The sequence below is a fragment of the Pseudophryne corroboree genome, chromosome 4 (genome assembly GCF_028390025.1).
Source record: "Pseudophryne corroboree isolate aPseCor3 chromosome 4, aPseCor3.hap2, whole genome shotgun sequence".
In the NCBI taxonomy this organism is placed as follows: domain Eukaryota; kingdom Metazoa; phylum Chordata; class Amphibia; order Anura; family Myobatrachidae; genus Pseudophryne; species Pseudophryne corroboree.
This window is the reverse complement of record NC_086447.1, coordinates 924227524-924245452: the sequence shown is the minus strand read 5'-3', so window position 1 is coordinate 924245452 and position 17929 is coordinate 924227524. Positions and strand designations below refer to the sequence as shown.

The following is a 17929-nucleotide window of genomic DNA, read 5'->3' as shown; positions in this document are numbered from 1 at the left end:
GCCCGCTTGCCCTTATGGGGCCGAAAGGACTGTGCCTGATAATACGGCGTCTTCTTAGGTTGAGAAGCTACCTGGGGTAAAAATGTGGATTTTCCAGCAGTTGCCGTGGCTACCAGGTCTGATAGACCTATCCCAAATAACTCCTCCCCCTTATAAGGCAATACTTCCATGTGCCTTTTAGAATCCGCATCACCTGACCACTGCCGCGTCCATAAACCTCTTCTTGCAGAAATGGACAGCGCGCTAACTCTTGATGCCAGTCGGCAAATATCCCTCTGTGCATCACGCATATATAAAAATGCATCTTTCAAATGCTCTATAGTCAGTAATATACTGTCCCTATCTAGGGTATCAATATTTTTCGTCAGGGAATCCGACCACGCCACGCCCGCACTGCACATCCAGGCTGAGGCGATTGCTGGTCGCAGTATAACACCCGTGTGAGTGTATACACATTTTAGGATATTCTCCTGCTTTCTATCGGCAGGTTCCTTTAGGGCGGCCATATCAGGAGAGGGTAGTGCTACCTGTTTAGACAAGCGTGTGAGCGCTTTATCCACCCTAGGGGGTGTTTCCCAACGTGCCCTATCCTCTGGCGGGAAAGGGTACGATGCCAATAACCTTTTAGGAATTATCAGTTTTTTATCGGGGGAAACCCACGCCTCATCACACACTTCATTTAATTCCTCGGATACAGGAAAAACTACAGGCAGTTTTTTCTCACCAAACATAATACCCTTTTTAGTGGTACTTGTATTATCAGAGATATGCAATACATTTTTCATTGCTGCAATCATGTAACGTGTGGCCCTACTGGAAGTCACGTTTGTCTCCTCATCATCGACACTGGAGTCAGTATCCGTGTCTGTGTCTGCCATTTGAGGTAACGGGCGTTTTAAAGCCCCTGATGGCGTTTGAGACCCCTGGACAGGTACAAGCTGAGTAGCCGGCTGTCTCATGTCGTTAACTGTCTTTCGTAAAGAACTGACACTGTCACGCAATTCCTTCCATAAGCTCAGCCACTCAGGTGTCGACTCCCTAGGGGGTGACAACTCTATAATAGGCAATTGCTCCGCCTCCATCTCATTTTCCTCCTCAAACATGTCGACACAATCGTACCGACACACCGCACACACACAGGGAATGCTCTGATAGAGGACAGGACCCCACTAGCCCTTTGGGGAGACAGAGGGAGAGTATGCCAGCACACACCAGAGCGCTATATATAGACAGGAATACCACTATAAAACGTGCTTTTCCCTTTATAGCTGCTGTTAGTATTAAAACTGCGCCAAATTAGTGCCCCCCTCTCTTTTTTACCCTTTTCTGTAGTGCAGGACTGCAGGGGAGAGTCAGGGAGACGTCCTTCCAGCGGAGCGGTGATGGAAAATGGCGCCCGTGTGCTGAGGAGATAGGCTCCGCCCCCTTCTCGGCGGCCTTTTCTCCCGCTTTTTGGTGAGTTCTGGCAGGGGTTAAAATACATCCATATAGCCCTGGGGGCTATATGTGGTGTATTTATGCCAGCCAAGGTGTTTACATTGCTGCTCAGGGCGCCCCCCCCTAGCGCCCTGCACCCTCAGTGACCGAAGTGTGAAGTGTGCCTGAGTAACAATGGCGCACAGCTGCAGTGCTGTGCGCTACCTTGTTGAAGACTGATGTCTTCTGCCGCCGATTTTTCCGGACCTCTTCTTGCTTCTGGCTCTGTAAGGGGGCCGGCGGCGCGGCTCTGGGACCGAGCTCCGAGGCTGGGCCTGTGTTCGGTCCCTCTGGAGCTAATGGTGTCCAGTAGCCTAAGAAGCCCAAGCTGGCTGCAAGCAGGCAGGTTCGCTTCTTCTCCCCTTAGTCCCTCGATGCAGTGAGCCTGTTGCCAGCAGGTCTCACTGAAAATAAAAAACCTAAAACTAAACTTTCACTAAGAAGCTCAGGAGAGCCCCTAGTGTGCACCCTTCTCGGCCAGGCACAAAAATCTAACTGAGGCTTGGAGGAGGGTCATAGGGGGAGGAGCCAGTGCACACCAGGTAGTCCTAAAGCTTTACTTTTGTGCCCAGTCTCCTGCGGAGCCGCTATTCCCCATGGTCCTTACGGAGTTCCCAGCATCCACTAGGACGTCAGAGAAACAAAAGTTTATCCTTTAATATGGGTTAGTTATAAGAGGGAAAGTTGGATCCTAGATCTGTATTACTGGCTGATAACTTCTACATAATGCTGCAAGTGGATAAGTAACAATAGGCAGCTGACGTTTTAGGATTTATAACAGATGACATTTTCCACTGGCCCTGTAAAAGAAAAAAAGTTTCACAGCGGCAATTCCCCTCGGCCAGTTCCTTGTACACTGTGCAGGATACACTGCCACCTTGTGGTACGTTGTAGCATTGCAATCCAGAGAATAGTAACACAACATACAGGTACAAAGTAACCCTAATCGTAACCCTCCCTCCCTGAAGCCTAACCCTCAACTCCCCCCACCACGCAGCCTAACCCTAACAGCACACTTATATTTGGGATTCCGGTGACGGCATTCCGACCGCTGGGATGACGATAAACGACTATTATATATTTAGTTTTTATCCACCTCCCAACATATTGATTAGGGCTGTAGGAATATATGGTAACTTATCTAGTGTTTAGCATTTGATCCAGCAATAGTTACTGACTCAAAAGTATGGAAAGTGTTTACGGATATCTGCAGCGTCATACTGAACCTTCAGTGCAAACCACCCAAAGCAACATTCGTGATTCTAGTAGCCCGTTCCAGCCTTCCTGGGCTGCTAGTGTAGTCTTCACGCTAGGCTGTGTTAGCTGCGCCCTGCCCAATTTTTAAAGGACAAAATGCGCCCTGCTAACACATCCTACTTTTGCCATGCTGCCGCCACGTGAATACATGACGTGCGCACGCATACGGCATCTATTCACATTAAAGGGAGAGCTTGGGGGAAGCCCAGCACCACCGGAACTGCTGGGCACGCCCCTGCTAGTGACACCGACGGCTAGGCACGTCACCATTTGTGACACTGATGGGGCCGCACTGCCCCAGTAGTGACGCGGCCATGCTGACCCTGCACCTCTGCGTCCTGCCCGTATCCTAGCAGGAACACTATACTAATTAATCTAATTACATCTTGCTGCAAAACACAATTGCCTGCGCCTGGTAGGGGAACCTCTGCCTCTCCGCCAGTTGTTTATGGTGTAGTTAGAAGTTGCTATAATATAATATCTATCTATATATCTATATACAGTAGTCCTCCACCACAGCAGCACTCCAAGGCCAGAGAGAGTTCACATCACAGCCAGTGTGTAGTCAACGCTTCAATGGCACTTTATTTGGGCATTTCATCAGGACATAACAAAACACAATAGGAATCACAACTTATACCATACATTCAGCCAGTGCTCCCCAATCACGTTTCCCAGGACAGGGTCCACCTCCCGGCCTGCGGTGCCAACCAGTGACGTCACTGCACCGATCACATGACCGTGCCCCAGCAGCATAATGTAATGTGAACAAGCTCCCGGTAGGCAGCGCCTACTACTGTATACTCTATATATCTATCTATAGAGCGCAATGCAATGATTACATAGAGACAGAGAATTTGATGGCAGATAACCACTTGGCTCATCCTGTCCACCCACGTATATACACACACTTACACGCTAGGGTTAACCTACCAGTATATTTTTGGGGTGTGGGAGGAAACCCACTCAAGCACAGAGAGAACATACACACTCCACACAGATATGGCCACGGTGGGAATCGAACGTAACTCATACTTGCCTACTGTCCTGGAATGGCCGGGAGGCTCCGGAAAGTCGAGTGAAGCTCCCGGCCCCCTGGGAAAGTAGGTAAGTCTCCCGGATCTGCCCAAAAAACCTTGCCACCCACTTATGGAGAAAAAGTGGGCAGACTGGGTCACTGATGATGCGAATTGCACTGAATCGCGTCAACATAGCCCCCCCACCCCCCCCCTCGCTGTACAATTGGCAGTAATATTGGCATTGCATAGCAGGGGGCGTGGCTACGATGATACGATAGCACAGCCACGCCCCCATCCATAGCCTGCCCCACCTTGCCACACCCCTCCCCGCCCACTACTTGAAGCCACGCCCCCTGCACCACAGTTTGCAGTGCCGATCTGGCTGCACCCTCCTGCAGAGGGTAGCCAGAAAGTCGGCAACCATGACGTAACGGTGTATGTTCTACCGCTATGTTATATATGTGGTATATAAATAGCAGCAATATAAATAATAATGCACTATGGACATGCCCCACCCACTCCCAACTGCTCCCACTGCCGCAATAGACGGACGGGATACTCTATAGCAGATTACACAGGGTATGTAACAGCAGTCCTGGGGCAGACCAGATGTACAACAAGTCTGCAAGTCACTACTACTTACCAGAATTTACCAGGAGTTTACTGAATTTCAGCATGTGCTTGTGTGACGGAACCATTAATTGCAAAATCTGGGAAAGAAGACAAAAAATAGGATTTTAATTACCTACCGGTAAATCTTTTTCTCATAGTCCGTAGGGGATACTGGGAATCCATTTAGTACCATGGGGTATAGACGGGTCCACTAGGAGCCATGGGCACTTTAAGAATTTGATAGTGTGGGCTGGCTCCTCCCTCTATGCCCCTCCTACCAGACTCAGTCTAGGAAACTGTGCCCAAGGAGACGGACATACTTTGAGAGAAGGATAGATAAGGAAAGTGGTGAGATTACGAACCAGCACACACAAACAAGAGGAAAGCCAAGCTAACCAAACTTGAAACAGGAACAGGAATGGCTGAACCAACATTACTTAACCAAGTAACAATGCAGAAAGAACAAAGCACTGGGCGGGCGTCCAGTATCCTCTACAGACTACGAGAAAAGGATTTACCGGTAGGTAATTAAAATCCTATTTTCTCTTACATCCTAGGGGATACTGGGAATCCATTTAGTACCATGGGGAAGTACCAAAGCTCCCAACTCGGGTGGGAGAGTGCTGAGGTTCCCGCAGAACTGATTGACCAAACTGAAGGTCCTCAGAGGCCAAAGTATCGAACTTGTAAAACTTAGCGAACCTGACCAAGTAGCTGTTCGGCAGAGCTGTAAAGCTGACACACTCCGGGCAGCCACCCAAGAAGAACCTACCGACCTAGTAGAGTGGGCCTGTACAGATTTTGGAATCGGCAAACCTGCCGTGGAATAAGCATGCTGGATAGTGAGCCTGATCCAGCAAGCAATAGACTGCTTTGAAGCAGGACACCCAATCTTGTTGGCATCATATAGAATGAACAGCGAATCCGATTTCCTATGATGAGCTGTTCTCTTCACATAGACCTTCAAAGCCCTTACAACATCCAAAGACTTTGAAGTAGCAGAGGTGTCCGTAACAACCGGAACCACAATAGGTTGGTTGATGTGAAATGCGGACACCACCTTTGGAAGAAATTGCTGACTATTCCCGAGTTTAGCTCTGTCCTCATGGAAAATCAAGAAGGGGCTCTTGTAAGACAACGCCCCAACTCCGACACACGTCTTGCTGAAGCCAAGGCCAACAATGTGACGGTCTTCCACCTAAGGTACTTTACGTCTACCTCCTGCAATGGTTCAAACCAGTCCGATTGAAGGAACTGCAGTACCAAATTGAGATCCCAAGGTGCCGTAGGAGGCACAAAGGGAGGATGTAAGTGCAGAACACCCTTCAAGAACGTCTGGACCTCAGGAAGAGAAGCCAATTGTTTCTGAAAGAAAATAGACAAGTCCGAAATCTGAACTTTAATGGATGCTAGGCATAGGCCCACATCCACTCCCGAATGCAGAAAAAGCAGGAAACGTCCCAGATGAAATTCCACCATAGAATATTGTCTGCTCTCACACCAAGAGACATATTTCTTCCAGATACGATGGTAATGTTTAGACGTTACCCCCTTCCTGGCTTGGATCATAGTCGGGAATCCCTCTCCTGGCTAGATTCAGCCGTTCAACTTCCATGCCCTTAAACGTAGCCGTGGTAAGTCTTGATAAACAAACGGGCCCTGCTGAGAAGATCCTCTCGAAGAGGCAGAGGCCACGGATCTTCGATCAGCATCTCGAGAAGATCCGCATACCAGGCCCTTCATGGCCAGTCCGGAGCAATGAGGACTGCTTGAACCTTTTCCCTTTTTATTCTTTTTAGAATTCTTGGGATGAGAAGAATGGGAGGAAACACGTACACCCTCTGATAGACCCACGGAGTTGTCAGGGCGTCTACCGCTACTGCCTGTGGGTCCCTCGACCTCAAACAATACCGCTTGAACTTCTTGTTGAGTCGAGAGGCCATCATGTCGATTTGTGGACACCCCCACCGACATGTTAACCACCGGAACACCTCCGGGTGGAGGTCCCATTCCCCCGGGTGCAGGTCGTGTCTGCTGAGGAAGTCTGCTTCCCAGTTGTCTACTCCCGGAATGAAGAACGCCGATAACGCCACGGCGTATTTTTCCGCCCAGAGGAGAATTCTTGACACCTCTGACATTGTGGCTCTGCTTTTCGTTCCGCCCTGTAAGTTTATGTACGTTACCGCCGTCACATTGTCCGACTGGACGTGAATGGCCTGATTCTGAAGAAGAGATAAGGCCTGCAGAAGGGCGTTGTAGATAGCCCTGAGTTTCAGGATGTTTATTGGAGGGATGACTTTCTGACTTGACCATCTTCCCTGAAACTGTACCCCCCCCCCCCTGGGTGACTGCTCCCCACTGCTTGCATCTATGACTGCTTGCATCTGTGGTTAGCAGAATCCAATTCTGAATCCCGAACCTCCGACCCTTCGACTAGGTGAGAAGTCTGTAGCCACCACAGGAGGGAGATCCTGGCTTTTGGTGACAGATGAATCCTCTGGTGCATGTGAAGATACGATCCGGACCATTTGTCCAACAGATCCAGCTGGAAGGGCCTCGCATGAAACCTTCCCTACTGAATTGCTTCGTAAGAAGCCAGCACTTTCCCCAGAAGGCGTATGCAGAGATGCACTGAGATTCAGGTCAGCTTCAAGACGGCACGAACCATCGACTGGCTTACCATTGCCTTTTCCAAGGGAAGGAACACTTTCTGGGACTCTGTGTCCAGTATCATTCCCAGGAAATGAAGCCTCTGCGTTGGTTCTAGGTGAGATTTTGGTAGGTTCAAAATCCACCCATGATCCAGTAGTCTGGTTGAGAGGGCAATGTAACTCCAACAGCTGTTCCCTGGACGGTGCCTTTATCAAAAGATCATCCAAGTACGGAACTATGTTCACTCTCTGTCTGCGGAGCAACATCATCATCTCTGCCATCACTTTGGTGAACACCCTCGGTGCCATGGAGAGACCAAATGGCAGGGCCTGGAACTGGTAGTGATAGTCCTGCAGAGTAAAACGTAGATAAGCCTGATGAGCCAGCCAGATTGGAATGTGAAGGTACGCATCCTTGATATCCAGAGACAATAGGAATTCCCCCTCCTCCAGACCTGGGATCACCGCTCTCAGAGACTCCATCTTGAATTTGAACACTCGTAAGTACGAGTTTAATGACTTGAGGTTCAGAATCGGTCTCATCGAGCCGTCCTGTTTCGGTAATACAAACAGTACAGTAACCTTTGTTTTGTAGATGGGGTGGAACTGGCACAATGACCTGGGTCTGTACCAGTTTTGAATGGCGTCCTGTAATGTTATACTTGCCTCTTGTGAAACTGGTAAGCCTGATTTGAAGAATCCGTGAGGTGGGAGCTCCTGGATCTCCAGTCTGTAGCCCTGGGATATAAGATCTATGATCCAGGGATCCCGGCACGAACTTGTCCAGATCTGACTGAAGAATTTTAGCCGGGCTCCCACCTGCCTTTATTCCAGGCATCGCGGTCCACCGTCATGCTGAAGGTTTTGAGGAAGCAGAGCCTGAGCCCTGTTCCTGTGAACCAGCAGTCGCTGGTTTACGTGGTTTACCTCTAGCACCTCTGGTGGCGGTAAAAGAACCTCTGGCCTTGCCCCTAAACTTGGCAGTCTGAAAGGACTGTAAATTGGGTCCCGAGTAGGCCTTCCTAGTCGGGGGAGCTGCAGAAGGTAGGTATGTGGACTTACTCGCAGTAGCGTTGGAGATCCACTTGTCTAGTTCATCCCCAAATAGGGCCTCGTCTGTGAAGGGTAGGCCTTCCACGCCTTTACTGGAGTCCGCGTCCCAAGTCCACTTGCGTAGCCATAATCCCATGCGTGCCGACACTGCCACAGCTGTTGTGCGTGCATTAAGCAAGCCTCTCTCTTTTATGGCTTCCACCATAAAGTTCGCAGAGTCTTGTATATGTTGCAGGAACAAGATGACCTCCTCCTGAGGCAAGGTGTCTAACCCCTCAATCAGGTTACCAGACCATTTAGCAAAGGCTCGTGTAATCCACCCATATGCTATAGTGGGTCTCTGGGCCACCTCGGCCGCCGTATACAAAGATTTGAGTGTAGTCTCAATCTTGCGGTCAGCCGCATCTGTTAGGGAGGCTGCACCAGGCACAGGTAGTACAATTTTACGCGAGAGCCTGGAGACCGACACATCCACTATCGCTGGATTTTCCCATTTTTTCCTATCCTCAGGAGGAAAAGGAAAAGATAACAACCGTTTAGGGATTTGAAATTTCTTATCAGGATTAACCCATGGTTCTTCAAACAGGGTATTTAGTTCCTTTGACACATGAAAAGTGGCCGATGATTTCTTTTTTATATTAAAATAAGATTCCTCACTCTCCTCTGTCACCTTGTCAGAGATATTCAGAACTACTCTGATAAACCCTATGACAGCCTCTATTCCCTGTGACAGAGTAGCCTCCCCCTCCTCCATTTCTGACCCCTCATCATCAGAGTGAGACTGCAGGATATGGGCCAAAGTACGATTTTGCGGACAAATGTCAGGGGACTGAGACGCTGGTTTGGGTACTGAGTGTCTTTTCATAAACTCAGTCATAGATTGTCTTAAGTACTGAGTCTCTTTCTCATTCCGAGATAACTTAGTAGAAATTGTGGAAATCATTCCCCTAATGGAGTCCAGCCAAGCTGGTTCTGCCCCACCAGCCTGGGAAGGGATACTACACTGAGTACACACTACTGAACCCCCTGGAGAAGAGGAGCACTGTGCCTTACATGAAACACACTCTTTGCCTGACAAACTGCAGCAGTGACAGCACATACAGAGGAAAAGGTTAAATGCACAATTAACCCACAAAGAGCCCTACCAGGGAGACACAGAGAGAGTATGAAGCCAGCACACGGCGCCCTTACCGCTAATGCCAAGCTTAGCCTGGTTGCAGACTAAGTATCCAGATTAGGAACTTAGTACACTAATAATCGCTCTCCCCCTGCTATGACCCCCTGGTACCGCTGAGGTAAACTGGGGTCTCTCCGGAGGAGCTGCGCGTCCCTGTCAGTCAGCGTCTGTGTTAGCTGCAGAGGGAAAATGGCGCTGGTGAGCTGCTGGATCCACTCATAGTGAAGCCCCGCCCCTTCAATGGTGCGCGGTCTTCCCGCTCATTTTTATACTGGCTGTATGTGTCTATGTGCATAAAATGGAGACAGACTCCTTTTATGGCTTTGTTGCCAGTCTGGGTACTGTGTCCGCTGTTAGCGTCTGTGTCCGTACACAGCGGGAGATGCAGTACGCCCAGTCGAGAAGCCATGCGTCTCCATACCCTCATGCCGCCATAACAGCTGGCGACTCGCTAACTGGGACGCCGGCTTAGTACTCACCACTCTTCATTCTTCTGGCTCTGTTAGGGGTGGCGGCGTGATGCGGTAATGTACGCTCGCCGTGGTGGGGCTTGCGAATAGGTCCCTCAGGAGCTCAGTGTCCTGTGAGCGGGGAACGGGACCATTCCCCCCACTAAGTCCCACGAAGCAGGCAGGCTGGTGCCAACCAGCCCTGCCTGAAAATATCAAACATAGAAAATAAATGCGGAAAACTCTTCAGGAGCTTCCTTCAGCGTGACGGCTCCTCCGGGCACATTTTCTAAACTGAGTCTGGTAGGAGGGGCATAGAGGGAGGAGCCAGCACACACTATCAAATTCTTAAAGTGCCCATGGCTCCTAGTGGACCCGTCTATACCCCATGGTACTAAATGGATTCCCAGTATCCCCTCGGACATAAGAGAAAGGAACATATTTATGACACACTAAAAAAAAAAAAACAACAACAAACAGGACAGAGCAGAATGTGCACAGATTACAGCACAGGTACTACGTGAATAAATGACCGTGGAGCGGACAGGTTCTCTCACCGATGATACACGGCAGAAAATAGGATTTTGGTACTTACCAGGTAAATCCTTTTCTTTGAATCCATAGGGGGCACTGGAGTACTCTTGGGATATGGACGGCTTCCGCAGGAACAGGGCACTAAATATTTAAATTTAGAACTCTCCTCCCCTCCATATCCCAGAGTACCTCAGTGTTTTTTACTGAGCCGAACAGGAGCTAGAGAGGTTGACAATGGAGAATTACATATAACATAACGGACAACAATAAAGTTGACAGATAACGTTACTGACAACTAAACAGTTGGCACCATAACCGATAGAACTTGATAATTTGAACCAGTCGGTGAGAGTGTGTTACCATAAGATCCCCTGAACTTACCACAAACCAGGTAAAACTGCTCTGGGTGGGCGTCCAGTGCCACCTATGGATTCAAAGAAAAGGATTTACCTGGTAAGTACCAAAATCCTATTTTCTTTTTCATCCACTAGGGGTCACTGGAGTACTCTTGGGACGTACCAAAGCTTCCCCCGTGGGCGGGAGAGCTGTTTGGCACCTGTAACACTAGGCGGCCAAAGCTAGATGCTGATGCCGCAAACGTATCAAACTTGTAAAAGCGCACAAACGTGTGCACTGATGACCATGCAGCCGCACGGCAAAGCTGCGTTGTAGAAGCGCCACGACCAGCTGCCCATGAAGTTCCCACAGAACGTGTGGAATGAGCTGTTACTGATGTAGGCGGCTGTAACCTAGCATGAAGGTAAGCCTGACGTATGGTCAGTTTAATCCATCTGGATAAGGTCTGCTTAGAAGCTTGCTAACCCATCTTGGCAGCATCATAGAGAACAAACAACATATCCGTCTTACGAACTGTAGACGTTCGGGATACATAAATGCGTAATGCGCGTACCACATCCAAAGTTCCAGAATTTCCTGTTAACACAGGAACTACTATTGGTTGATTGATGTGAAAAGATGACACTACCTTTGGCAAGAAAGCGGGATTCGTCCGAAGTTCCGCTCTGTCATCATGAAACACCAAATACGGTGGCTTGCATGACAAGGCACCCAAATCTGAAACACGCCTTGCCGAAGCTAAGGCTAGAAGAAAAATAGTTTTCCAAGTGAGAAACTTAATATCCACTTGTTGTAAGGGTTCAAAATATGAAGACTGTAAGAAATCTAAAACCAGATTCAAGTCCCATGGCGCTGTAGGTGGAATGAATGGAGGCTGTACTCTGAGGACACCTTGCAGAAAGGTGTGTACAGACGGCAATAGAGCCAAACGTCTTTGAAAGTAAATTGACAAAGCAGATACCTGCACATTTAGTGTAGATAAACGCAGTCCTCCATCTAACCCGGTCTGTAGAAATAACAAAAGACGGGATAACTTGAAAGATGATGTCGGAAACTTCCGAGCTTCACCCCAACCTATATAGGCACGCCAAATTCTGTAATAATGAGCTACCGTAACTGGCTTCCTAGCTCGTAACATGGTTGGTATAACAGATTCTGGAATGCCCTCTCTTCTTAAGAGGGCGGTCTCAACAGCCACCCTGTCAAACGCAGCCGCGCTAAATCGGGGTAAAGGAACGGACCCTGTTGTAACAGATCCGGACGTAGTGGGAGCGGCCAAGGATCGTCTGCGAGTAGTCCGCGGAAATCCGAGAACCAAGCTCTCCGAGGCCAATGAGGCGCCACTAGTATGACTGTGGCGGACTCTCTTTTGATCCGTTTTAGCACCAGAGGGAGCAGCGGAAACGGTGGAAACAGATACACGAGGCTGTACGGCCACGCGATTGTGAGAGCATCCACCACCACTGCCTTTGGATCTCGCGTTCTGGACACATACTGGGCCGTTTGGTGATTGTGGCGAGATGCCATCAGGTCCACTTGAGGGTAACCCCACCTCTGGATCAACATGTGAAACACTTCTGGATTTAATGCCCATTCTCCTGGTTGAAAATCCCGACGGCTGAGATAATCCGCCTCCCAGTTGTCCACTCCCGGAATGAACACTGCCGACAATATCACTTGGTGATGCTCGGCCCAATTGAGGATTCGAGCTACTTCCCACATTGCCATGCAGCTTCTCGTTCCTCCTTGTTTGTTGATGTACACTACCGCCGTCGCGTTGTCTGACTGCACCTGGACCGTTTGAGACCGAAGCATGTGCACTGCTTGTCGTAGCGCATTGTAAATTGCCCGGAGTTCCAGGACATTTATAGACAGCAATCTTTCGTGATCCGCCCAGAGACCCTGGAGGTGACAATTTTGAACGACAGCTCCCCAACCTCTGAGACTGGCGTCCGTCGTTAGAACTATCCAATTCCAGGCGCCGAACCGTTTCCCTGCGGTTAGATTGTGTACTTTGAGCCACCAGAGTAGAGATACCCTGGCCCGTGGCGACAACCTCACCCTGTGGTGAATCTGCAGATGCGAGCCCGACCACTGTGCGAGCACATCCAGTTGAAAAGGACGTGAGTGAAATTTTCCGAACTGAAGCGCTTCGAAAGATGCCACCATTGTGCCTAAGAGGCGAATGCACAAATGTACGGAGACTGTGCGTGGCTTGAGTACTAATTGTACTAGATGACGAATAATCTGTACTTTCTGTTCTGGTAGGTAAATTCTTTGATTTACCGTATCGAGAATCATACCTAGGAATTGAAGTCGTTGAGACGGAATTAGATGTGATTTCTTGAAGCTGTCAATCCAACCGTGCTGAACTAGTACATTGTACGTTAGCAACGCATGTTGGAGGAGCATCTGTTGAGACGGAGCTTTGATGAGCAGATCGTCCAAGTACGGAACTATTATCACTCCCAGGGATCTGAGATGAGCTATCATCACAGACATCACTTTGGTGAATACCCGAGGAGCTGACGAGAGGCCAAACGGTAGAGCCTGAAACTGGTAATGGTTTTGCCGTACCGCAAACCGTAAGAACCTCTGATGAGGTGGCCAAATCGGAATGTGTAAGTACGCATCCTTGAGATCTAGCGCAATCATGAATTCCTGTGGCTCTAAACCTGCAATTACTGACCGCAGAGATTCCATTTTGAATCTGTAGTAAGTGACGTACTGATTGAGACCCTTTAAGTTCAATATTGGCCTGACGGAGCCATCCGGCTTTGGTACCACAAACAGACTGGAATAATAACACTGACCTTGCTGGTGTACAGGGACCGGAATCAAAACTGCTGAATCCAGCAGGGACTGAATGGCAATTTGCAGAACCGCCCTCTTGTCGTCCGACAGAGGCAGTCCTGTCTTGAAAAACCGCAGTGGCGGGAGACAGTCGAACTCTATAGAGATAGGCTGGGAGCCCGTCATGCCACTGGCTTATCGGTGACCTTAGCGTCCTGACGACTGGTGTTGGTTCGTTGGAAACCACGTCCTCGACCTCGTCTACCAGGCGTGGCTGTTCCTCTACCACGGCCTCGAAAGGGCTGAGGTCTAAAGGATTTGAACGCCGGGCCAGAGTATTTTCGTCTAGGTACCGTTGGAGGCAATGGTAGGAAAACAGACTTTCCTCCCGTGGCCTCAGAAATCCACTTGTCCAATTCAGGACCAAACAACTTCTCGCCACCGAAAGGCAACGCCTCTATACCTCTTTTGACCTCTGCCTCCGCTTGCCAAGAACGCAGCCAGAGTGCTCGTCGTGCTGTAACTAGCGACGATGAAAGGCGAGAAGTGAGCTGACAGACGTCAGTAGAAGCTGTACATAGATACTCAGCAGCTTCACAGATTTGATCAGCAAGAAGTATAAGGTGTAGGGAAGACTTGAGTTCTGTTATCCATACAATTCGCGCCTTAGTGACCCAAATGCCAACCAACCCAGGTCTAAGCAACACTCCTGCTGCTATATACAAGGATTTTAGCATAGCTTCTATTTTACGGTCTGAAGGGTCTTTAAGCGTAGTAGCCGTTGGTACTGGTATGGTTAATTTCTTTGTAAGTTTTGACACAGACGAATCCACCATTGGCGGATTCTCCCATGTACATGTCACAGACTCTGGAAACGGGTAACTAGACTTAAATCTGTGAGGTATAGAAAACCGTTTATCTGGATTCTTTTGTGTTTCTACTGAACATCTTATTAAGAGATTCCGAAACAGGAAAACACATTGGAGATCTCTTTCGTTTAGTAAAGACGACTTCATCATTTGTGAGAGGCTCCTCAGTCTCTGTAAACTTCAGAAACTGACGCACCGCTCTGATGAGGTTATCAATGCCTGGGCTGTCAAAATCTTCACTATCTGACTGCTGGTCTACTTCGCCCTCCTCACCCTCATCTTGCGTAGTGAGGTCTGGCATAGAATTGTCAGAATGCAACATAGCAGAAACGGGTAAATCATAAGACAAATGAAATTTATTCCTACTACCCAAAACGGACTTGGACTTATGGCAAGGCTGAGAACCCTCCGGTAGTTCTAGCGGTCTCACCCGAGACTCAGATCTTGCCGCTTCCCGCTCTTGTCGAGCGGCGGCCAATTCTGATTGCAATCCAGCCAGTACATCTGCTAGCATAGGCTATTGAGGATCCGGGGATGAAGCAGGATTTGAAACCGGAGCGGAAATTGTATTTGTAACTGAATTCACAAAACATACTGTACATGTGGTAGACCCATCCGGTAACACACTCTTACAGACATTGCAGTGAAACTGCTTTTTAGTTTTTGCTGGTGCCTTACTCATTATGCAGACATTATACAATATACATTGTATATTATACAATATACAAAGACAGACAACTTGCACGACTCAGTAAAATAGTACTAAGGTGTGTCTATATATACACATCTGGCCAAGTGCAGTGCACGTGGCCAGAACTATATGGAATGTGATCCAAAATTCCCACTAACACCCCTGCGCCTCCGGTGGAGTAGAGATGTAGGACAGGAACGTTCTGGAATCACAACAGGAAACATGGTTAAAATGGCCCCCATGCCATGCTTACAGTTATAATCACAGTACAGGTTATAATTTGTGAAAAACATATATAACCTGGGAATATTCTGTTTAATAACAAATTCTGTTAATAAAGGCTTAATAGCCTCCTTTCTTATAACCCATGCAGCTTTTCATACTGGTGCTGCTATGGGTACACTTCTCCCCCCCGTGCAGCTGCGCTGGCTGAGAGACTTGTCTCCCCCCCGTGCTCCGTGTACCGCTGTCTATCCTAGCGGGAAGCGGGTACACGGAGCCGGGGAACTTACAAGTAACCGGGGCGGGAGGTAGAGGGAGCCGGGTAGCGGGAGCCGGGGAGCGCGCTCCGTAGAGCCGTGAAGTGGCGGCTATGATTGAAGAGAGTGCGGCCGTTGCGGCTCTGAGCGGCAGGACTGAGCGGTCTCGGCAGCCGCTCACAAGATCAATCAGCGGCGGCGGGCGGCTTACATAGCGGCAGGTGGCGCTTCCCAGTACAGTGTCCCCACACAGCGGGGTGGCAGCGTGAGCTGACCGCCCCGTCCCCCAACATACCTGGACGCCTGTGGTGAGGGCTATGACAGGGCTTCTTCTGTAAGGTCCGTCCAGCCTTTTCTGCAGGTAGTCTGCACTTGGCTGTGACGGTGCTCTTTTAGAGAGGACCGACACGCCACAGCTGCTTGTAGCAGCTTCCACTATCCCGGACCCTCGCCTTTTGGAAGGGGGGAAGGGATGTGGATAAAGTTAAAAAGAAAAATCAAAAATAAAATAAAAATATATTCAAAATAAGGGTGGGAGCTCCACACAAGTCTTGTTAGTGCGTGAGCACAGAAAAAACACTGAGGTACTCTGGGATATGGAGGGGAGGAGAGTTCTAAATTTAAATATTCAGTGCCCTGTTCCTGCGGAAGCCGTCCATATCCCAAGAGTACTCCAGTGACCCCTAGTGGATGAAAAAGAAATTAGATTGTGCGTTTACGGAATCACAGATACGTTTAGTAGCAATACGCATGTTACACTTGCATTTCCCACCTTGCTAGTGCCAGTGTTGTACTCAAAAGCTATACCCTGATTACCACCACCGTCCGGAGCAAATCTGCCCCTTCCTGACAGCAGATGTCTGGGTCTCACAGAAACATAAATGCAGCAAAGTAACACACCCCATCTCCCAGTACAGACATCTCGCCCTGCGGGTGACAGGAGCACCCGGCCGCCAGCCAATCACAGGTAAGTAACTGAAAAGGTGGCAGAAGGGAAGCAGGGGGTCACCAGACCCTGTGACACATACACAATACTCCCTAGGTGAGAGCTCCAGGGCTCCACTAGTCTGGGCCACCAGGATTTCACAACAGTAACGAGACAGCGGGGCACGAGTACTCTGTGTATTCCAGATGGAGCTGCTAATACGATGGTATCCGGTCACAAGGGGCCAAGTTCCAATATGTAGAAGACACCTCTGTGGGCCTAGGGGGTCATTCAGACCCGATCCCACGCTGCAGTTATTCGCAGCGGTGCGAATGGGTCTGAACTGCGCATGCGCCACGACCGCAATGCGTAGGCATGTCGCCGGGCAGCGCGGGACCTTACGAAGAACGCGATCGCAGCGGCGATCGCAAGGTGATTGACAGGAAGAAGGCGTTTCTGGGTGGCAACTGACCGTTTACTGGGAGTGTCGTGGAAAACGCAGGCGTGTCCAGGCGTTTGCAGGGCGGGTGTCTGGACGTCAATTCCGGGACCGGACAGGCTGAAGTCATTGCAGCGGCTGAGTAAGTTCAGACCTACTTAGAAACTGCACTAAAACTTTTTGCACAGCTCCCCTGCACATGCGCTCGCACACTTGCACAGCTAAAATACACTCCCCCATAGGCGGCGACTATCTGATCGCAGCGCTGCAAAAAACTGCTACCGTGCGATCAACTCGGAATGAGGTACCTAGTCTATAAACAGAATGCTATCACTGATGGTCACACTGTTGCAGATGCTTCCCCAAGCCAGGGGAAATGACCGAGAACCACTGGCCTTGAGCAAGCCCAACGTGACCCAGGAGCTAGAACACCTGCTGTGCGATTTGACCGAATGTTTACCCAGCATAGGGAATGGGGACCCAACACCAATGGTATCACAATGGCACCGCCAGACCCCGCACAGGTGCCAATACTACGCCAGGCTTCCATGCAGAAACCATCTGTCCATCATCGTGGTCCATGTGGTCAACAATCTCACTACGACACAATGCTAGAACAGCAATCCCTGCAGGGGGCGAGTGATATAGAGGGGGGAGGACCTACAGACGACTCCTGGATCCGCACCCTACACCCCAGCATCTCCAGTGCCCCCCAGCAACATGAAGCAGAACACAGAATGGTGCCACGCATATCGCACTTACTTTCAGAACCTTTATGACTTTGTCATCTGAAGCCTTGGTCCTCTGCAGGAACTCATACAGGTACACATGGGCATTCGGGTTGGCCGGGTTCTTACTGTTGTAAGCATAATTCATTAACACAGTCTCAGCCTCCTGCAGATCTCCGGAGGTCTCGAGAAGCTAAACACAAAGCAAGGAAAAGGAGGATTACTCTAGTTACTGGTCACGTCACCCGTACAGATGGAGCCATCTATTGTATTGCAGCCGAGAACAATAGATGAAAGGTTTATGCTAATAAGCCTTGGTGCACCTAGGCACAGCAGAGAAGGCTAGATTACTGAGGCTCTATCTGTATGTAAGTCTATATTGTCATAAGGATATTCAGGTTTCAGCACAGATGACTTCAT

The 17929-nt window shown here is 49.3% G+C and overlaps 1 protein-coding gene across 4 annotated transcripts in view; it reads right to left on the bottom strand.

Moving 5' to 3' along the window:
• Positions 1-17929, bottom strand: part of TAF1A (TATA-box binding protein associated factor, RNA polymerase I subunit A) — a 112600-nt gene that overhangs the window by 34075 nt on the left and 60596 nt on the right. For all 4 annotated transcript variants that reach the window (XR_010176265.1, XM_063919041.1, XM_063919042.1 and 1 more), the window contains 2 exons: positions 17544-17702; positions 4396-4462 (listed from right to left, as the gene is read on the bottom strand). Coding sequence is in view for 3 of the 4 variants with exons in the window: in XM_063919041.1 (XP_063775111.1) it covers positions 4396-4462; positions 17544-17702 (226 nt within the window). In the remaining variant the exon portion in view is untranslated. The remainder of the gene's footprint in view (positions 1-4395; positions 4463-17543; positions 17703-17929) is intronic.